This window comes from Schistocerca americana, chromosome 3 (genome assembly GCF_021461395.2).
Source record: "Schistocerca americana isolate TAMUIC-IGC-003095 chromosome 3, iqSchAmer2.1, whole genome shotgun sequence".
Lineage (NCBI taxonomy): Eukaryota > Metazoa > Arthropoda > Insecta > Orthoptera > Acrididae > Schistocerca > Schistocerca americana.
Window position 1 is genome coordinate 931,639,556 of NC_060121.1, and position 23,726 is coordinate 931,663,281.

The 23,726-nt window shown below is 41.2% G+C and overlaps 1 protein-coding gene across 1 annotated transcript in view; it reads left to right on the forward strand.

Moving 5' to 3' along the window:
* LOC124606810 (lanC-like protein 2) overlaps nt 1–23,726 on the forward strand; it is a 144,033-nt gene that overhangs the window by 105,439 nt on the left and 14,868 nt on the right. Inside the window, exons 6-7 of the mRNA XM_047138878.1 lie at nt 5,375–5,569; nt 22,326–22,472. Of these exons, the coding sequence (XP_046994834.1) occupies nt 5,375–5,569; nt 22,326–22,472 (342 nt within the window). The remainder of the gene's footprint in view (nt 1–5,374; nt 5,570–22,325; nt 22,473–23,726) is intronic.

Consider the following 23,726-nt stretch of genomic DNA (forward strand, 5'->3'; position numbering starts at 1 on the left):
CACAATGAAAAGGCATCTTTAGAGTGGGAATAATCACTTTGCCTCATTTCATTCTGTTTTGTCATATAGGATCATATGCTGGAGAAACTCATCAAACCAAGCAAAAGTTTTTAGTATGCAAAAGTGTGTAATAAGACTCATTTGTGGTGCAAAGAACTTCATATTCTAACCACTGCTTCTTCCTTAATGAAATTTATTGCAAGTAATATGTCTCTAATTCCAACCAATAGCTCAATATGTAGAATCGGCACTAGGAATAAGAGCAATCTACATAAAAATGTAAAATCACTCACCTTGGTCCAAAAAGGGGTTCAACATTCAGGAACACACATTTTCAAGAAATTGCCAGCAGCCATTAAAAACTTGATTTCAGGTAAAGCACAGTTTAAACGGAGTTTGAAAGACATTTTAATAGGCAACTCCTTCTACTCTATTGATGAATGTCTTAATAGGAAACGTTAGACCAGCTTAAGTAAAAATGTCTCTTAGCTTTCAGTTTTGACAGCACTTGGTCACAATAGTCAAGATTAGATATTTTGTGTATGATAAATTTATTAAAAGTGCATAACGAAGTTTCTTTCTGACTGTGTATTAATTCTGTAAATATTAGAAGTTCCAGTTTACTATAATGTATTCACATATTCTGACAATCTCCGTACAAATGATCAGGGTAGTGAGTATTATATTAAAATGTTTTATGTTTTTCGTGTTATATTTTCTGACTTGTTCCATCCTGCAAGAATCATCTCATTTTTAGGTCTACGGAACAAAAACTCAGTCTAATCTAATCTAATCTAACGACAGATGTATCACTAGTATCAACTTGGATCCATTCTTATTCTGTATAATGTGTATCGTATACAGCCAAGAAGCATAAATAGTTCTTTGTGTTGATGATGAAAACATTATAATCAACACTAATGGGGCATCAACACCTGCAAGTGTAATTAATATTTTCTTGAAAATTACTGACTGGTTCTCTACAAATAGACTATCACAGAATTTAGACAAAAACACAGTATGTGCAATTCAGTACTGCGCTAGTCCTCACCACTCTGTTAGGAATAATTGAAGAGGACAAGTGTATAAATGAAACAAATATTGTAATTTCTTAGTTGTTTATATTGATGAACTTGAACTGGAACTCACATGTTACAGATTTTCTGAAATGTCCAAGCTCTGCAACTTCTGTGTTAAGGATAATATTAGATTTGAGAGATGAAAATCTCAAGAAATTAACTTTACTTTTCCTGTTTACATTCACTAATGTCTCATGGTAACTCGCCATTGAATAAAAAATTTGTTAATTAGACAGAAGTGTGTGGTCTGCTCTAGAACCTCTTATAGACGGCTCTTTGAATAGTTTGGCATACTGTCAATCTTTTACTGTACATTTATTCCCCTATGAAATTTGTTGCCAACTATCAGTTACAGCTTGAAAACAATGTTACCATTCATAAATATGACACTAGAAGTGGAAATGATTTACACTATCTGTCATTCAGCCTTAGTGTGGCACAGAAAGGAATGAGCTCTTCAGCCATAAAAATCTACCCAGTGATGTAAAGATTCAATGCTTAAAGAATTTGATGGATACTAAATAACTTCAAATGCAAACTGAAGTCATATCTGCTTGACAACTCCTACTGCATAGAAGAATTACTGAATATGTATTATTGTATGGGGCACTTTCACATGCTACATGTCTGTACACACCACTGAATGAAATACCCATTTAGAACAAGAACAGAAACAGGACAGGTAATATATGAGTATTTTCCTTACATTCTTTATGACACTTTGATGGTTGTATCCATAAAACTATCTTTCCAGATGATGTCACAATTTTCTACAGCTTTGTCTGTCAATTTGTCACCTGCTATTTCAGCCACAATTCTTTGTTCAAATGTATGCTAACAGATCTTATTATATTTTCAGTCTCCTCATCCGTCGAAGTATCTCCTCCAATAGTCATCACACTTTTTTCGGCGTCACACGTGGCCATTCTGGTCTTGTAAAATCACAACAGTAATAGCTTATGGTGCAGCAGTAGTAACAAACTTACTGTGTGGGATAACGGGTAGTGTTTTAGGCTGATGATACCGAGGTCATGGGTTTGAGTACTAGTCAGTTCCTTAGATTTTTTCCTGATGGGAAAGTGAGGAAGGTAGTCTACTCAGCCCTATGAAACCAATTGAAAAGATGCTTAAATAAAAAAGCAGTAAATTTGATACTGAAATCACTAAAGTAGTATTACTTTGAAAGGCTTGCACCATGCTAGGTGACACACAGTGTTTGTTCATTAGCAGAAAAGCAATCAGCTGTTATTTTTTTCAGATTAGAGAGTGAGATGCTCGACTTATTAAAACTACACATCTTATTCTTTGCAAAATTCCTGATCAGTTCTGTAGGATTTAGGTCTAGATGGAACGGCAACAGCAGGAAGGAGAAAGGTTATCCTCTTTAATTAATGCCAATAGGTCAGCTTTACTTGTCTCTGCAAGATAGTCTGAAGTATTTCTGTTATAAACATAGAGGAGAAGTGAACACAAAACGAAACTCTGCATTCACAGCAATGAAACATTCTCAGACATAATGAGATTTTCACTCTGCAGCGGAGTGTGCGCTGATATGAAACTTCCTGGCAGATTAAAACTGTGTGCCCGACCGAGACTCGAACTCGGGACCTTTGCCTTTCTTGGGCAAGTGCTCTACCATCTGAGCTACCGAAGCACGACTCACACCCGGTACTCACAGCTTTACTTCTGCCAGTATCTCGTCTCCTACCTTCCAAACTTTACAGAAGCTCTCCTGCGAACCTTGCAGAACTAGCACTCCTGAAAGAAAGGATATGAGATACTGGCAGAAGTAAAGCTGTGAGTACCGGGTGTGAGTCGAGCTTCGGTAGCTCAGATGGTAGAACACTTGCCCGCGAAAGGCAAAGGTCCCGAGTTCGAGTCTCGGTCGGGCACACAGTTTTAATCTGCCAGGAAGTTTCATTCTCAGACATTGTTGTTTAACAGTATTCTTCACACAGGCAATTTGCAACATTTATTCACAGTGCTGCGTATATGAATCCACAGTTCATCTAAATAAATCACTGGACGCTTTAATTCTGATGTTTCATTTTTTTTGTAAAAAATCTAATGTGTTTACTCTCCTTGCAAGTACATTCTATGGGACCATTATGACTTGTTCATTCTGGCATCTTTTAAAATCAAATCCCGCAGCTAGAACAGTTTTTCTAAGAATTTCTTTGCTAGTCTGAAAGTACAGTACCATTCAACAAAAGCTGTGAAATTCTTTTGCGAGGTTGGTATTCCCTTGTGTTGTTCATAATATGAAAAAAAATTGCTTTCTAATAAAAGTAGCTATATCATCAATGATATATTTATTGTGTGCGTTTTACTTATTTTGTTTTGGGGCAGATACTTTTATCCTGCTCCACTCTGTATTGTCCCCCCCCCCCCCCCCCTCCTGTAATTTGCACACCATTAACTTCTTAACTTTTGCTTGCCAACATTTGCTTGCACCTTCTGTTGCCTTCTCTACTGTACAGCTGTATTGTTCTCAGTGTAAGTGAAATTACTCACATAAGCAGTAAGTACTCACGGCTTTCCACAAAGGTGAGCTAATATGCATGCTACTTTGAACTGAAACATGACTGTATGTAGCAAGGTGACAGTTCTTCTGGAAAGCCTAGAGTTCTGAGGTAATTACATTTTACCTGGAAAAATCAGGGAAATGTCTGGGAATTTTAGAAAACCTCAGGGAATTCTGCATTTGAACCTAGAATTGAAATTGAGTTGTATTGAGTTTTATAAATCACAAATTTTAAAATACTTAATATTGTGAAGTATGTTAATTATATGAATATTATTTCATATAAATTGTCGCTGCTTAAAAACTGCTGGGATGTACTGCCACCCCCTCTCCCCCACTCACCCTTTACTTCCATTAGTTTATCAGGAGCTTCTTGACACGATCTTCCTCCTCTCACCTGGAATTCTCAGTTTTTTTTTTTTTTCTATGTTTGAGTAGCCATGCTGTGTAGTCATGTCACCAAGTTAGTTTCTCCTACAGCCATGTTGCCTTGACGAGTAATAGTTAGGTATAAAGCAGTGGGTGTATTTAAAACTAAACAAATAACATAAGAATTCTAGAATGAAACCTTAATTCTTCAGCGGAGTACGTGCTGATAGGAGATTTCATGACATTAAAACTGTGAGCCGAACTGAGACTTGAACTTGGGTCCATTGCCTTTTGCAGGCGAGTGCTGTACCAACTGAGTTACCAAATTGGGAGACTCGAACTTGGGTCCATTGCCTTTTGCAGGCGAGTGCTGTACCAACTGAGTACCAAATAGGGACTCACAACCTGTCATCACAGCTTTACTTTCACCTGCACCTCATCACCTATCTTACAAAATCCATGGAAGTTCTCCTGCAAAACTTGCAGGACTAGCTCACCTGGAAGAAAGGATATTGTGGAGACATGGCTTAGTCACAGCGTGGGGATGTTTCCAGAATGAAACCACCGTACATCAGAACGTGCGCTGATATGAGACTTCCCAGCATCATTCCCCATGAAAGGCAAAGACACCAAGATTGTGCCTTGGTCGGGCACACAGTTTTAAAATGCCAGGAAGGCTCAGCTTAAGAATTCGAGTAAACAGTCATGTTGTTGCTATATTCTTTGCTGAGAAAGTCTACTAAAAATCTGACTCATTTCATATTATAACAAAAGGTTACAATATTATGACCCATGGAACATGAAAATAACTACGTAATTAACCAACTAACCACAAAACTTTGTAGCTTAATGTCACTGCTTAAGAATAAGATTATAGCTTGATAAGAATAAGATCTTAGCTTGAATTAGGCTTGGACACATTTTGTGGATGAATACCTGATTACGACCTTTTGCAGTCTTTTGAGTCTTTTGACAGGTTTGGTAATTGTACTTACTGATCAGGAAATACTTCCACCTTCATCATGGATACATGGCATTAACAAAATACAAAAGCAGCATGAATGTTTATACTGAAGACAGTAATACAGTGTTGGCTGAAGAAAGATTAATTTATGCAATTTTCCCCTATAAGACTAATGGATTTACTGTCCCAGTATATTGTATATTAAATGCAATATTGCATGAACATGTTTCTGTTGCACTAGTAATATTCAGTGTGAAATCACAGTTGAATGAGTAGTAGTTATTGAATGAGATCCATGTGTCATAACCTAATAGACACTGATTTAAGTTACTGTGATGATCTCAGGTTATATAACAACATGTAAATGTTATTGCCTAAATAAAAAACTGCTTGAAAAACAACAGTAGCAGTACTAAACAAATAAAACTTACTTTTCAGGCTAGAGAATACCTGAGCCAAGCCAACATTGATGAGCTGCTGCGCCCCACAGTGGATTATGTGCACAGCATGAAGTTTGATTCTGGGAACTTCCCATCATCCTTAGGACATGCTGGTTCACTTGGGTCTGATCGACTGGTACAGTGGTGCCATGGTGCTCCTGGTGCAGTCCATCTGTTTGCTCTGGCCTCAGAGGTATGACTACTTCTAGTTTTATGTACAATAATTGAGAACTCTTCCTTCATGCAGAAAATGAAACAGATAAATGTTTTGGCATAAGATTAGTAGTGGAGCAGATCAGATTATTTCATAAATATGTTATGACTCCAGATATACTCTGAATTACTTCTCCAGATGTATCAACTGAAATGGACAGCAGCCTTTTTTACTTAGAGTTTTATACATAAACTTAGGAAATGGTAATGATAATCACTCACCATTTAGAAGGATTTTTGAGTAATGGATAGCTGCTTAAACAGGGAGTATAGATTTTCACTCAGCTTTTGAACTTGTATTCTTGTTCAGAGGACAAAATTGTGCACAAAGGCATGCATGTATGCACACACATTGTCTTCCCTGTCTCTCTCTCTCTCTCTCTCTCTCTCTCTCTCTCTCTCTCTCTCTCTCTCTCTCTCTCTCTCACACACACACACACACACACACACACACACACACAAATAAAGTCTAAGGAAAGAAAGATGTTGATGAGCCCTCCTAACTGACAGGACTGGTGGGACTGACTTGTTGAAACCACAGCTGTGTAGGTTACAATCCTATGTATCACACCTGCAGCCATTCACTGTTGTGATATCTCCTTTGCGAGTTATTGACAAAAAAGAATTTATAACAGAGAAAGGCAGTCCATATTGTAATAATTATTTGTTTATTAACCCGGTAACCAGTTTCAGTCTAAGTGAACATCTTCAGACAAGAAGCTCTGAAATGTATGACATAATGGGCTGAACGAACATTTTAGGTTCCCTTCTATACTCATAAGGGACATATGTACCTAAGTGGTGTGCTAATTAAAGAAGATGACTAAATGATGGGACTTGCTGGAAAAGCTGCACTGGCTGGTTCGGAGATACTACTCCTAAAAGCTAACAACTGTGGTACAATTCAATGAGCTAATATCTCTTAACCAAGTAGGACCTTTGCTTGGGCTAGAGTCTCTGGACAGTGTAGACCATGAATAGCTTACAGTCTTTGTTCAGTGTCATCTGGCAGCACAGGAAAGCCTGCTTCAAAGGCGTTTTTGGGGGCAAAGGAGATGTGAAAATGGCTGGGGTGGAATAGTAATAAACCCATGTGGCACTTGGGGCACACACTACACTTCACTGCACTAGTCACTCTACACTGCATGTAGTATTCCAAGTGCTGATACCATGAGAGTGAACCTGGTGTCCGGCATCAGGCTCTGTACTCCTGTAGTCAATAGAAGTGTCTCAAGGGCACCCACAACAGGAAGGCGGAGCGGAAAAATGTGGCAGCCCGCTGTGTGTTAAATAAACTGCAACAGAATATTGACACCGAACACGGGGTAAGAATTCGACTGTTTGCACCTGCCCTGCTGAAGAGTGGTAGACAACAATGTGAACCACATGGCGTTTCACGGGCGAGTTGCCGAGAACATGGCTGGGAGGTGTCGCCTAGTAGGATCAGCACAAGGGACTGCTGCAGCAATGGTTTGGTCTGCTTGATGTCCAATAAGAAAGACCATCTAAGCTCTTCCTCTGGCGGAAGTGACCAGCGAGGGAGTTGGAGAGACTGGCTTCTGGGCTGCACAGCCTGTCATCTGCTGCTACATATGGAGGCGATGCAACGAGTCACCACACAATCCCCCCCTCTCGAGAGGAAAACGCCATTGCCATTCACTCTGAGGAGTGTTTGAAGCTGAGTGAAGATGTGTGCTGGGGGCATCCACGAATTGTTGCTGCTGTGCTCATGCTGTGGTTTCTGGTGAGATGAGGGGCATGGGCAGCTCCTGTGCATGGCATTGGTAGCCTGTGAAGTAGCGTCACTGCTCCAATGAGGCAGGTAATAGTGAAAGTGGTGATGGCAATTTGTTGGGAGTGGTGGGTACCTGTGGGGTCAGGAAGCTGTCTGCATCGGTTGGAGGCTGCAAAAAGAGTAGTGCAGTGGCGACATCAAGGTCCCAGGCACTGGGGGATGCGTCAGTCATGTAGGCGGTTGACAGTGGATCAGAGGTGGCATTGGCCAGTGATGTGTTGGACGTGGGGTGGCGTCAGCTGGTGGCATGTCACGAACAGTAGAGGGGATGGTGTTGTCATATGTCACATTGGGCACAGTGTTGATGGTGCTGTGACTGGGTCCGGTGGTATTCAGGGGCAGCTCCACCTTAATGATGCTATGCTCGTTGGTTGGGGGTGCCTCTAGGACGCAGGCCAGCTTGAGCCTGTTTATGGAGATGGTTGTTGCAACACCAAGTGCAGGCCTGAATACTGAGGATGGAGTGGCAGCTGGTATGCATCCGCTGTAAAGTGTGATGTGTGTGCATGCTGTGAGGTCACAGTGAATGAATGTGCTGTGCTCACCAGGATGTTGTGGAGGTGCTGGTCACAGCTGGGTCATGAAGCCCTGGATCTGCTGCACAAAACCTGGGATGGTGCTGTCAGGAGGAAGTGGGGTCGTTCCAAACAATCGCCAGGAATGGTGAGTGGCTGTCAGTATACCAGCTAGGCAGCAGTAGTTCCCAGGTCGGTTTTGTGTGTGATCTGCATGCCTAGAAGTAGCAGGTGTAGGGCAGCTGACTATTCAGAAGAGTGAGATGAGAGGGTGGCATTATGCGTGCAGAGGAACCACCCCACCATGCCATTAGCTGCAGGGTTGTAGCTGGTGGCATGGTGAAAATTGGAGCCATGGATGGCTGTCTGAGATTGGAAGCAAGCCAAGGTGAACTGGCACCTGGAATCCGTAGTGATGTCACATGGGCAACTGAAGCAGGACACCCAGGTCCAAACAGAAGCTGAAGCCACAGTTTCAGCTGAAATGTCGGGAATAGGGGTGGCCCCCGACCAGCGAGTAAATCAGTCAGTAACTGTCAGCGGGTATCAATATCCATTAGAAGAGGGTAGAGGGCCAACAATGATAAGGTGAACGTGTGAGAACTGGTGTTGTGGAAGGGGGTGGGGGGTGGGGGGTTAAGGCAGCCGCAGAGGAGTGAACATGCTGTCCAACCTCGACACATTGGATGCCCAGCCAGACGAAGCATAGTTTCATGAGAGTGTCAGAAGTGTGGATGCTGGGTGTGTGAGGCTGTGGACGCAGTCACCTGTCAGATTTTGGAAGGTGGGAGGGAGAAAGGGATGTGGGTGATTGTTGGAACCATCAGGTTGTAAAGAACTCATGAGAATGTCACACCAGATCTTACGCTCAGAGCCAGGTATGGATCTTAGTTGATGGTTGAGAGCAGGGTATGGGCTAGGTCCCGATCCCCCTCTTGAGCAGCAGCCAGGACATTGTAGTCTAAGGTTTGCGTGATGGCGCAGGAGCAGCGAAGGCAATGCCACAATGTTATCAATGCCTTTAATGTCGGTAGTAGTGAACTGTGCAGTATACTCCTGTAGCATAAACTGTTGAGTTGAGATCTGGTGTATGTCTTTCCTGCAAAAACCAGAGGAGACAGGCTGATGGTCTGTGAAGACATAAAGACGTATCCCTCAACCAAAGATCGGAAATAGCAGATGGCTTTGTGGACTGCGAGCAGCTCATGGTCATGTTTGGCCCAGCAGCATTGTGCATCAGACAGCTCAGGCGAAAAGAAGGCAAGTGGTTGTCATATGTTGTCCACATATTGTTGTAGGACAGCCCTGATAGACATTCTGGCTCATGACCACCACTATTGTGAGGGGGGCAGTAGGTTGGGAGTGGGCCAAAAGGGTCGCATTGGCGAGATTCCATTTTGTTTTTTCGAAATTCTTGATCGTGGCCTCAGTCCAAGGGACCACCTTGTTGCCTTTGTTTTTATCACCACAGAGTGCTGTATGGAGGGGCTCTTAGGTGGCAGCAGCATCCTTACAGTGGCGCCGAAAAAGGTGACCATGCCAATGAAATGCCAGAGCCTTTTGAAGGTAGTAGGACATTTAAAGTCTGCTACTGCCTGTACTATCTTGGGGAGGGGTTGGGAGCAGGCAGCAGAGACTAAGTGTCTAAAGAATTCTATCTCGTTCTCTCCAAAAACGCATTTTGCTTTGTTGAGGATCACTCCAGTCTGTAGACGGGAAAACATTTTGCCTAGGTGTTGGTGATTTTCAGTAGGGTCTGTCGAGTAAATAAGTATATCATCTATGTTGGAAAAACACTCAGGTGTGCCCCAGAAGATGATGTCCAAAAATCACTGTCATGTTTGTGCGGCATTGCAGAGGCCAAATGTCATGAATATACTCTCAGACAGGCCGAAAGGCACGATTGTTGTTGTTTTCTCAATGTCCTCTGGGGTGACTGGGATTTGTATGTAGGCTTTGGTGCAGTCTGCTGAAGCCCAGTGGCTTGTGGAAGAGCAAAGTAAGCTGGTGGCAAGCAGCTCTTTGAACTCCTTTTGTGTGATTTTGTGCTTGTGAGGGGGAACGGGGCGGCACAGCAGAAAACCAGGGTGCCAGGGGTAGTGGTGATGTATTGCACAGTGTTGTGCTGAACATTCTGGGGGTCGCTGATTGGCTGTATGAGTAGTGAGAATTCTGCAAGGAACTGAGCATATGGGCCTGAAACTGCCAGCTGTTTCACAGCAAAGTATGTGGCAGGGCAGGAGCTGCAGCGGACAGTCCTACCATAGGTGCCGTCAACCTGATGGTGCTTCGCTACATTGACCAGTATGCTGTAATAATCGAGAAAGTTATCACCCAGAATCAGATCGGTAACATCTTCAACCATAAAGGGCCATGAGTGTTCGTGCTGAAAGCCTAGATCAAGTGAGTGGCTAATTTTTGGTGGCAGTGATGAGGAGGGGAGAGGGGGAGGGGGCAACTGGGATTTAGGAGTAGTTTTGGTGGAATATGAATAAGTCAGAGCCGGTGTCATTGAGGTAGTGGATAGGAGGCTAGCATCATTCAAACCCCATATGACTAAGTACTGTGAAGTGGTACAGCAACTGGGTGTGCCTACTACCAGTGGCTGTTGGGTTTGGGGACCAGGAGCACAGAGGTCTGTAGTTGGTCACGTTCTTGCCGAACCTCTGATGGTACCAGCAAGCTGTGCCTTGTTCACTGTGACCTTGGTTGTCAGAGGGGTAGTTAGAACTGCACTGGCAGGGGTGGCTGTTTTTGCCTGGGCCGGCATTGTATGAGTGAGGGTGGTCAGTGGCGGGTGCATGAGGCATAGACAGACAATGCTGGTGGTAAGTGCTACCATCTCAGAGCTCAGGCGCATCATAATCTGGTAGAGGTCTGGGGCTTGCATGCTAGAGGTTTGGGGCCTGCATGCTAGAGGTCTGGGACCTGCATGCTAGAGGTCTGGGGTCTGCATGCTTGGCAGAGGGTCATTAACAGCAGGTGGCAGGAGTGACACCACACATGCAGTAGCTTGGAGTGGGATGGGAGGGTTCGGTCAATAGCCAGATAGAGCTGTGAGGTGGTAGCCAGCATTCCATGATGCAGCGGCTTTGGGGAAGGAGTTCAGGGTTTTGAACAGTTTACCAGCCAAGGCCGTTGAATTGCCTAATGATAAATGTGCGTGCAAGGCTAGGGCAGCCCACATGGGGATGGGAATGCACACAAGCCAGCAGTTTAAGAGCAGGCCTTGGGGAAGGATGCAGTTTGGTGAGTGCCCGGATGTGATCCAGCAAGTTTAGTGTAGCCGCTGGAAGGGGGTGGGTGTGAAATAGCATCCCAGACTTGGTCACTGGTGTTCAGGTTTAAGTGGGCAACAACAAACCTGAATTTTGTTGCATTGCTCATGATAGGGAAACATGCAAAAACTGCCTTGTGGAAGCAAACCACAGATGTGGGTCTCACAGGTTGAAGGGGGCAAGTGAGCAGCACCACAACCAGGGGGAGGGTCCGTACATTCGGCTTGTGCTGGGTGCACTGCCCCGTTGGTCAGCTAAGCCAAGTTGTTCTGTAGTGGTGATAGTTGTGTGTGAAGTTCCAACATCTCCAAAGCGCTTGTAGGTGCTGTGGTGGGAGGGGTAACGGGGGGCTGCTGGCTAGACCGCTGTAGGGGTGAGAACATGTGACAGCGACATTGTGACTTAACAGTACATGCAGTGTGTCGCGGTATGTGAGGTGGTGCTGGCAAGCAATATTGCAGAGAAGGAGGTAGGCAGGGGACACACACACACACACACACACACAATGTGGACTGCGCAATACAGTCTTCGTCGTGTGTTATTGCAGGAAGGAGTGTTCTGTATGCTGCATCGTAACACTGGCTCGTCCTGGCGGGAGGGATGTGGAGGGGAAGGTGGTGCACAAGTGTGGACAGCATACGCAGAGGAGCGCAGGGAGAGATGCTGGAGATGAGCAGTGATGTGCACAAAGGGAAGACATGTAGGCATGTGTGGAGGGGTGCAGGAGGAGAGTGGTGGTGTATGTGGGGGGATAGTGTATGTATAGGGTTGCAGGAGGGGTCAAGAAGGCAAGGAACGGGTGAAAATGCAAGCAGGACATGTCTGGCCAACCTAATGGGAACTGAATTCGTGACCACATGAGGTGTGCTAATCATAATAATAAGAAAGAAAAACCCGCATGTTCAGGTAATGAGGCTCAGCACTTTGGTTTAGAGGGGTTCACCAGTGAAGGGATGTTTTAGGTTCCCGTCTATACTCCGAAGAGGCATACGTATCTAAGAGGTGCTCTGATTAAATAAGATGACTATAAGCAATGGGGCATGCTGGAAGAGCTGTGTGGGCTATTCTGGCATGTTATTCCTAAAAGCTAATTCAGTGAGTTAATACCTCTTAATCAAGGAGGCTCCTCAATCAGGGTGGAGTCCCTGGACGGGGTGGACAAATAAATCCGCACGGTATTCCTGGCATGCACTGCAGTTCACTGCACTAATTACTCTACACTGCATGTAGTATTCCAAGTGCTGATACTGGGAGGGTGAACCAGGTGTCCAGCATCAAGTTTTGTATGCCTGTAGTCAGTGGAAACACATCGAAGAGACACAGCCCAGGAAAGCAGTGTGGAAAAACACAGTAGCACTCTGCATGTTAAACAAACTATGACAGAACAATGACACCAAACGTGACGTAAGAATTCTGCTGTTCACGCACACCCCGCCTGGTGAAATGTGGCAGATGACGATGTGAGCCATGTAGCATATTGTGAGCAAGGTTGCTGAGAGCATAGCCATGAGATGTTTCCTATTCAGAATGGAACAAGAGACTGCTCAAGCGACAGTTCAGCATGTGTGGCATTCGAAAAGCGTGGCCATCTAAGCTCTCCCTCTGACGGAAGTGATCATTGAGAGTGTTGGGGGCTGGTTCCCAGTCTGCGCAGCGTGTCATCTGCTGCTACAGTTGGAGGCAATGAACGGAGTCACCACAGTGCTATGTGTGACAAAACTATTCATGTTAAAAACAGTGATACAAGCAACATAGTTACAAAAATAAATTGATATGACCTCTGTAGCTGGTTCACAAGGCAATACCAACAGGTACTAATCACCAACTGCTGACTAGCTAGCAAATCCCAGACATTGTAAAGGGGGAAGCTCCAATGACTATTCCCCACGTGATGGGTAATAGAAATGATTAAAATTCACAAATAATGTGTAAACAAATAAATAAAAACCATACTGTTCATGCAAATTTAATGCAATGTTACTTAAAACCCGCAAATACACTTTTAAAAACTTAAAAGTCCAATGGTGGTAACCAGAATATAAAAACACTGCCTCTGTTGTGTACTTGTAGAATTATTTCACCATGTACACATTGTTAGTGTGTCTAGTATAGATGTTACAATCAGCCAATCAAAGATTACACTGCACTGCCAGACACCAACAGTTGCCATGGAGATGCACACCCACTAGTACTGCCATCCAAGGGATGAGTTGTCCTGCAGGCAGGCCATTGAAACAATTTGTTTTCTGCTTCACACTCAATGTTAGGCAGTGTTTAGCTGCAAAACTTTTACAAGCAAATACAGACATTCTATTTATTAAAAATATCAAGAACAGTTCAAAAAATATATATAAGAGTATAATAAAAGGCCTATCAAAACACTGCCATTAGTCTAGTATTTAAACAAACTATTTATGTTATGTTTATGTTGCAGCAGTAACTGACGTGAAAGTTCCACATTCAAATAAGCAGCTAATATATTATGTAAGACCTAAATGGTTATAACCAAAGATGCAAAAGAGTCACGTAAGCGTCATAGTGGCAGCTAGTCACACTCATGCTAGTGTAACGATGTGTAACATCCAAAATTTTGCAGTAGGAAAACAAGGTGTGACTCCACAGTCTAAAACACAACCTTAGTACTTGTTTTCATAGATTCACATCTTTGTAGTATTAACTTGTTTTACAATATAGTAAAGCCAAAAAAAACTATCTAGCTGTGAAAGTATGCCATAATGAGTACATATCTGATGTTAAGAATTTAGTTAAAACTCTATTGCTTTAAACCTACCATATACTATTTACATTCTAAAAAATGTACGAAAAGTAAAAAACAAAAACAAGAAATAAAAAACAGAAGAGCAGTCAGTCCAAGCTATAACAATTCATCAAATAAATCATAGGAACATTTTTCTTTAAAAGTAGTAGGCTTTTTGGAGCATTATGCAGAATTTTTATACTGTCGTTTATGAAACGTACTGATTGCTCACTCTTTAACAGATGCTAGATATAGATTTATAATGTGTAACGCCTGTGGTATGTCCTTTGAAATGGATATTGAAATCGCAGCCTGTTTGTATTATGTATAGTTTTTCACAGTTGTTACATTTAATTTTGTAAGCTTGGGCTGGTAAAACTTGTTCTAGTGATTACCTATGGTGTATTTCAATTTCATGTAAAGGGAAACTCTAGTGACACAACTTTATTTATACTTTTCTCTCCAAATAACTGACTTATTGTGAGGGTTAGGTGGCCGTGAGTCGCAGACAATTAGCCAAAGTGGTTACGGCGATCACTCGCATAAACTAAGAAAACTGGGTTCGAGCACTGGTCTGGCATAAATTTTCATTGTTGTCATTCTCTTATACAGCTAATGGACGTTCATATTCAGAACTGTGAATACAGTTCATGTGTATCATAATGGCTGTAGTCGCCACAGTGCGTGTTCCTTCGGACATGCATACATGCCCAAAGAAACATTGTGTCGTTCTCCTCAACAACAAAAGCATTGCAATATCATCATATCTGCTAGAGTCCCAATGTGAGAGCTACCCATAGTCAGCCGATTTATATCTTATCATTGAAAGAACAATAGTTAAAGTTCAACACATTTTCGAGCAAAACTGTAAATTCTACTGTTCATTCTTTTATGTTTCAACAAATTATACGTGTATGGTCTCTTTAATACGGTTGTTAGTATAAAGATTTTTAACATCTGACAACATAAACTTTCTGTCATCTGGAATGTCAATATTAAAGACTGCATGGGCTAGTTCATAGGTTTTTAGTACCTGAATGTTTGTTCTTAGGAGCATACTACCTTTAATATATTATTTAATTTATTATTTAGTTTGTAAGAGGGGATAATTAATGTTCTTTACAGTCACTGCAATCCAGATAACCATTATGTGCAATTTTGGTTTAGCTCTCAGTGTAGGCAGTTGTGGATTCATCAATTTTAATTCTTCTTTCTCGTTTGGCATGAACGTAAAGTTACTGTCATCTATTAGCTTTCTAATTTTTGTTTTGAACTTCTTGGTGAGGATGTATTGCTATTTTATAAATGCCATTTTCATTCAGAAGTGTATGATTGTGCTAATATAATTATCCTCTCTGATAATGACAAACAAATTGCCTTTGTCCACTTTAGTGACCACAGCTCCACCAACTGTTAATTTATTATTTATGCTTTTTAAGGTTATAATATCATTATTAAGTTTTCATTTACTTTTTTCTGTTTTGATAAATTGTAAGGCAATTTTGTAGTGATTGAATTTGCTTAGTTTTTCTGTTGTGGTGGCTACACTGAAATCTGCAGTGATGCATCTTACTTTATTTTCCTTTATGTTTGGTGTGATATTATATTTCAGAGCTTTATGGTTTAGTTGAGTTTCTTTCTTATTAAACTGGATTTGAGTGAGGTTCGTTGTTCCTGGATAACATTCACTCATGTTTCTAACACTGACATGTGCTTGTTTAATCAGTATTAATCCATGAATTAATTTTTTGAAGATGTATATCTCGTTTGGAGTCCCACATGCTGTCTATCTACACATTTATCCAGTGCTTAGTTTCTAAAATTTTAGGTATACATATTGGACCAAGTTTGTAGCCTTCATAACTATGACATCCTGTTTTCAACTGGCAGTCATAAACAAAAGACAGTTTACAACATCAGAATGAAGCTCAACTTGGGTATGCGCGCACCCTCACACACACACACACACACACACACACACACACACACACACACACAAAACATTGAGCATCACCGAAAAAATCACAGGCTTAAAGTAGCATGGTTGTAACTATGTCGTTAATGCCAGGTGTGTATACATTATAACATGCTTTTACAGTGATATATATAAAAAACAAGGTATTGCTAATAAAACGTGAGTCAATGAATGCAAGTATTAGGGTTGTGTTTTAGACCTTGCAGTAGCACCTTGTTCTCCCTCTGCCACATTCTGTGTGTTGTACGTTTTTGCTCAAAAGTATCTGAATGACCTGAATTGCATTTTGCCTGATTTTCATGCAGCCCACGTAATGTAGCTTTCTTTAAGGTCCTGTAATCTCTTTGCAGTACAGTGGTTTTGACTATACAAAATGGTTACCGCAGGTGACCAGTAGGGTAAACTGCTCTGTATGGCTATCACTCCATAGGTAAATTAATACCACTGTTTTCAGTATGCTAGGCAACATGTTATTAGAAATTGTAAACTCAGCATAATTATAACAAATGACATTTGAAAAGTATCACTATGCTCACTAGAATCTGAAATTAATCTCTCTTTCAAAGCATTAATCCCGTCTTGTGGGGTCAGCTGTTTTGCTACATCTCCTCTTCTGGTCTCTCTCTTTTAAAAAAATCCAACAATGTGCATGTTTCCCCTGATGTTGTCAATCCATCTCTTTGTTGATCTTCCTTGTGGTCGTGTTCCTCCTGGGTTGATGTGTAATGCTGTTTTTTCGACTGAGTTGGCTTGCTTTCTCATAACATGGCCTTACCAGCAGAGACAGACTTCCCTCACTTTGTCAGTGATTGGCGCAGTGCCAAACCTTTGCTGGATGTCTGTATTATTTATGTAGTAACATCGTGTCAGCCCCACGGATCATCAAAGCATCTTCATCTCCATGGTACTCGCATCTGAAAACGGCCATCACCACTTGAATCATTTCCTAACTGTGACAGAAACAAACAGTTTACTTTTTTCTTTCATTACAACAAACTTTCGTAATAAGACAGTGTATAATTCCCACACTCGGCATCTCCAAAACAACCAGTCCTGATAAAATCTGAATGTGTCATTTTCAATTAGCTTATGTTTTTCATATCTCTTTTCATTGAAATGAAGTGGTTGAAATGGTTCTGAGAACTATGGGACTTATCATCTGTGGTCATCAGTCCCCTAGAACTTAGAACTACTTAAACCTAACTAACCTAAGGACATCACAAACATCCATGCCCGAGGCAGGATTCGAACCTGCGACCGTAGCAGTCGTGCGGTTGTTTTCATTGAATACAGACAATCTTGTACCATGGGTTGAGTGTTACCTCTGGTTTAAAATTATAGGGTGCTCTTTGATTCTGTGTACCATCTCTTCCCATTTGTATTACATCTTTCACAGTGCATTCATTACTGGGAATCGCACGTTACACCATTATTGTCAAGTGCTTCACCACAGAATTACTGGACTCTACATCAGCCTCATGTTTTATAGTCAAATGAAGTTACTGACTTGTGCCATGATGGTTAACTGTGGCTATAAGTTGTGTCGCACGTATGTTTATGATTTCACAATTTAAATTTTCTGTAGGTTACAAATGCTGAGTACTGTATTTAGGATTGTTTTTGTAATGACTCATTGTGCATTATTTTGATTTTTTGTTGATGCTAGACACCAATAGATAGTCTGTTAATGGCTAAAACTGCTTGTGTAATAAAAATTGAGTAATACAGCAGTGTGCCCATGATTTTTCAACAATTTTTACAACCTGTGAATCATTGCCTCCTCATAATAAAGCCCAGTTGACTACTTTAAAATGTTCCCCTAAGGAAATGCTTGAATGTACAAGAACTGACTCAGTACAAAGATAAAGTCTTCATGGAGGAGGAATGCATAGCTAAGTATTGAGCAGCAGAGCAATTCTAAACTCAAGTCATAAGTTCAACAGACCTGGAATCCCTAGTGTCTAACTGAACCAGCATGGGCAACACACAGTGCTGCCTTGTATGCCAGCTCACTGCATCCCCCACCACCCAGTGGCCCTTTGAGTTTTCATAAAACAAAGTTGCCCCTCGCGTCAAGTTGCTTTCCAGCTGCATCTTGTAGCTCTGAGCTTTGCTGACAGGCTTACTGGCAGAACACACACTGTGCATTAGCAGTTCCTTAATGCTGAGCATGCTCTGTATCCTGTGACAGCACCTAACAGTTACTGCTGGGTATTTGCTCTTCTAAACAGCTTCGCATACAAGCAAACCAGTTGTGTCTGTACCTGTGATTACTTGCGCTTTAGGTACTGGGGCTATGCATGGCTTGGTTTAAAAAGAATCACTCGATGCAGTCGTAGGATCGAGTCCTGCACATCTGCTTTCATGCCCCACAGCTAATTTGCTGCAAATAATAACCTGTAGCTCTGACCGTGGAGGCAAATAGTTTATACATTGGCTGAAATTGCAAGTTAATAAAATATACAGAAATACAAAATAAAAGTTAAATGAATAATTTAATAACAATAATTCTACTCTAACGGCTGTAATTGATGTAGTCCATAGAGAATTATCTTGAACAATGTTGATTCAAGAAAGGACATCTCAAATAAACTGGAAGTGGTCCTACAAAACTCAATTAAAATACAGACAGAAAACATCCTAATCAAATGCAGTAAAGTTATGTTGAGAGTGTTACGATAGTGCTAGCAAAATCCTCAAACTAAGTAGTCCTCAAAGACTTGCAAAAACTAAGTCAATTTCATGATCACAATACGTGAAATATTTATCAGCTCAAAATAGTTCAGAGTTCAACATTATGATTCAGAAATATCACATGCAGTACAAAGATTAGTAACTCATACTCTGTCTGTTCTCCATTCCGCAAATCAAGCGACAAAAGTTAAAGTCTTATTCTGGAACACATTCAGAATTAATGTGTGGTAGTGGCCATTCACTGACTGGCATCAATCACTTCCGTGACTGAATCACGCACATTACCTCAGACCTTCTTCAAGAGCTCAACATAAAGGGTCCAGAGTCGCTCCCTTGAGTTCTTCATTCTAGAAGTCCCTACAACAGTGTTCTGCACTGTCCAGCTCTCATTGCTGAAGGCCATCCCCACCAAAAATACATCATTCTCTAGCTCTACAGACACAATGTGATTCAAGCTGACCACTTCCTGGACTAAACTAATGTATTACAACAATAGTTAATTAAAGAAACGTCATAAACATTTTTGTTATTCTCAGATCATATACAGTAAACATAAGTACTAATTGGTTCACCAATAATTAAGCCAGTATTCTTGTGCAAATGTGCTCATTATCAATGACTACAAATTATTGTGAAGTATTGTTTAAACAATTATTTATGCTTCTTGACAGAAGCCTCTTTGGCACTCTTTACAGTAGTGGTGTCAACTAACACAAGTCACTGGCCACTTTTAAATTAGAAAATGTTTTTAATAGCACTTGCAATCAACAATTAAATAAGTTACTGGCAAAACAGTAAACTATTCACTAAATAAAAACACAAGCATGACAAAATATGAGGCACTCATTTGCTGCATAGATGTATAGAATACGACTTCCTGGCAAACATTTGCATAATGAAAAAGACGTATAAGATGTCATAAATCAATCAATAAAATAGATACAGATACATAGTATTCAGGGATGTAGCTATAGTGCAATTCTGTCGTCTGAGATAATTTTATTGAAATCACATGAAGCGATTTCAAGTTCTTAATTCAGATGGTCATTCTGAAAATGTTTATTTGCTATCAGATATTAATTTATGTAGTTTTAAAGATATTGAGGTATTATTGTGACACTGGATGCGCCTCATTTTCCTAAGATCATAAATATGTTCAGATTTGCATTGATATTTGATGTGAGTTATTGTCAAATCTCAAAAGAGCTGTAACTTGGTCATCTTTAAGAGTGTCTGATACTACACCATTTCCTGGAGCATATTCTGCAGAAAAGTAGTGCAGGTATCAGCCATCCAAATTCCCACCTTTGGGATCTACCCATTTCTGGTGATACGCTCATTGTCTCTGTACATGGCTGGCTGGAAACGTTCAACTACCCAGGCTGGCCACAGCACTCACCGGGTTGTGGGCCCGCTGGTATTCAGCCGTACATCAAATTCACCTTAACTCATAAAATTCTGGGTGACCAATTAGTTCACCTAGATATGCATAATGTTACAATCCCAAAACAGAAACGCTACTCTCTTCCTTCAAGCACTCCTGATACGCACATGCTTTGCTAACAATTTGTTGGTGGTTTAAGGGCTGAAGGCTTCCAAAAACAACGCTTGAGCAATCTCTCCAACCGCTTCCTTTAAGGCATTTGGCTGTTAAGCTGCTAGCCAGTTCAGCCAGTCTTGCTACTGCCTTCACTCACAGGCAATGCAACAGAAGAATTGAAATCACACAATTTGTGGGCCTTGGTGCTAAATGAAGCAAACAACACCAAATCTTCAGCAGTACGAGCTCCATGATGATCTTTATCTGTGGTCAGATGACATCAAAACCCAACCATTGCACAGTTACGTATAAATTGTTCAACTTGCTGAGTTTGTTTAGTTCGAGAATCAACTCTGAGTATTTCTCCAGCATTAGGAGATGAAACATTAAGCCTAGAAACATGCACTAGTTTGTGACCTAATACCCACATAACTAAAATCAACGAGAATGTTAATACTGGCTTTGACAGCTTGCATTGTGTGAGTAACCTCAACATCTTGTAATACATTTTCGAAGCCTGTATGAATTGTTGAAAGGACAGCATTTTCTATTTATAGCTGTAGAAGTTTCTAATCTGTTATTGTAATTTTGGCATTACACCATTTTCAAGTATAAATATTTTATGTCAAATCATAGCACAGATATAAGTAACAGTACCTATAGACGATTTGCACCACTTCATAGCAAGGGAGGCAACAGCAATTATCACTTACTTAGTAACATAATGCTTAAGCCTGTGCTATTTGCATGTAGCTTAAAATAATGCTATAGCCTGTATGTTAATAGCACAAGTTTAGGTGTTATGTTACTTATGTCAGTGATCACAGCTGTTACTAACAAGGGAACCTCCCCATCGCATCCCCCTCAGATTTAGTTATAAGTTGGCACAGTGGATAGGCCTTGAAAAACTGAACACAGATCAATCGAGAAAACAGGAAGAAGTTGTAGGGAACTATGAAAAAAATGAGCAGAACATACAAACTGAGTAGTCCATGTGCAAGATAGGCAACATCAAGGATAGTGTGAGCTCAGGCGCGCCGTGATCCCGTGGTTAGCATGAGCAGCTGCAGAACGAGAGGTCCTTGGTTCAAGTCTTCCCTCGAGTGAAAAGTTTACTTTCTTTATTTTCGCAAAGTTATAATCTCTGTTCACTGTAATAAGTTTAGTGTCTGTGTTTTGCGACCGCACCACAAAACCATGTGATTAGTAGGCGAAAGGATGTGCCTCTCCAAAGGGAACTGAAAACATTTGATCGCAAGGTCATAGGTCAACCAATTCCTCCACAGGAAAACATGTCTGATATATTCTATATGACACTGGTGACGGCATGTGTGTCACATGACAGGAATATGTTGTCGACCCACCTAACGTGTACACTTGGCGAATGGGTAAAAAGATTCTTCTACTTTGCCCGATTTAGGTTTTCTTGTGGATGTGATAATCACTCCCAAAAAAGTGTGTTTCGATGTTTGTTTAGGTGTAGCGTCCCCATACTACAGCCCAGTTCCCTCACATCGGACAGACGGATGGACAGATAATAATTGTCTGAAAATAAAAAACTAAATTTTTCACTCGAGGGAAGACTTGAACCAAGGACCTCTTGCTCTGCAGATGCTCACGCTAACCACGGGACCACGGCACTCCTGAGCTCGCATTATCCTTGATGTTGCCTATCTTGTGCATGGACTACTCTGTTTGTATATTTTGCTTAGTTTTTTCATAGTTACACACAACTTCCTCCTGTTTTCTCAATTGATTTGTGTTCAGTTTTTCAAGGCCTATCCACTGTGCCAACTTATAACTAAATCTGAGGGTGGTGCAATGGGGAGGTTCCCTTGTAAGTAGTACACAACCGTACAAAAGGTATGTATGGATGTAAGTCTTGTCTATGCCATGTTTGCCTAAAACTTGTCTGGGTTTATATGATACCAAATGTGCGATGCTGAACAATTGCGTAACACCACAATTGCAATAGTAGACAAAAATGTTCTGCAGCCAAAAGTGAAAAATTATATTCTGTATAGTAACATAAACTTGTCCTAAGGACTGTATTACACTCAGGAAGACAGGATAGTCAACCATTTTTATGTAATGGAGGGAACTGACCAACAGTATATCTGCTGAGAGCAACAGATCTTGTGGCCCTTGCTGTTGTTTACACCTATGTTTTATCTGTTTTAGGTATTTAACAATGATCAGTATTTGAAGACAGCATTGAAGTGTGGCGATGTTGTATGGAATCGTGGCTTGTTGACAAAAGGATATGGACTTTGTCACGGAGTTGCAGGAAATGCATACACTTTTCTAACACTGTATCAGCTGACTAATGTAAGTTCAGAATAATACTATACGTTTCTAGAATTAATCTTTCACACTGCAGAAAAGTGCATGTTATTTTGAAATCTCCTGACAGATTAAATGTGTGCCAGGCCAGGACCCAAACCAGGAATCTTAACTTTGGACAATGCTCTTATGACTGAGCTATTCAGAGCAACCTCACACCCCACTTTCACAGCTTCAGTTCTGTCAGTATCTCTCCAGCAAAATATGCAGGAGAGCTTCTTTGAAGTATGGAAAGTAGGAGGGAGGTACTGGGGCCAGTGAAGCTTGGAGGGCATGTCATTAATTGTGCCTGGATATCCAAGTCAGTAAGAGCATTGGTTGCGAAAGGTATGGTTTCAGGTTCATACTGGTCCAGCATATAGTTTTAATCCTTCAACAAGTTTCAAACCCCATATTGTTTGATTTTTTTATGCCACAGGAAGATGAAGAAGAAAAATGATAAAAGTCTGTGCATGCAATTACTTTATTCTGATAGTAGCTTTTGGTGGATTTCATTTTTCTGTGTTTACTTACTTGTTTTCAGAATTTTTGTCATACAATGGATGTTGCAAATATTGTTGCTTTGTATGAGATATTATGCTTGTACAGTACACTGCCTGACAAAAAAGTCAAGCGTGCACAAGGTGAGGAGGAAATGTAATGAAACTTCACCGGTTGAGAGGGTATATGATATTATTTTAGTGATTCAAAATCAAGTAAAATTTACAAAGATCTTGGCAGTATGAGCCCACTAATAAATATGATGTTTCATATCCTCTGGCTTGGATGCATCCACTTCTTTGCTTACTAAGCCTTTATATCTTCTCCTGAGGCAAGCTAGTCCACAACTGTTGTAAATGATCCTAGATATTGTGGATACTGACACCGGAGCACACGTTCTATCAGGGACAGACCTGGGGATCTTCCTGGCCACAGGAGTACCTCAGCATCACATAGACGCGTCATAGAGGCATTTGTCACGTGTGGACATAAGCATTGTCCTGTCGAAAAATGGCACAATGAAACTGTCACATGAGAGAGATCACATGAGGATGCAAGATGTTATATTTTTCTACTGCCAGAGTTCCCTCAGTCACAGTTGGCCCTGGCCTGAAGTCATATCTGATGGCTCCCCACACCATGACACCAGAAGCAACACCACTGTGTCTCTCCAAAATGTTGGGAGAATGGGACCTCTCTCCAGGTCGCTGCCATACTTGTCGAAAGTGATCATCCTGGGTAGTGCAGAACCACTATTCA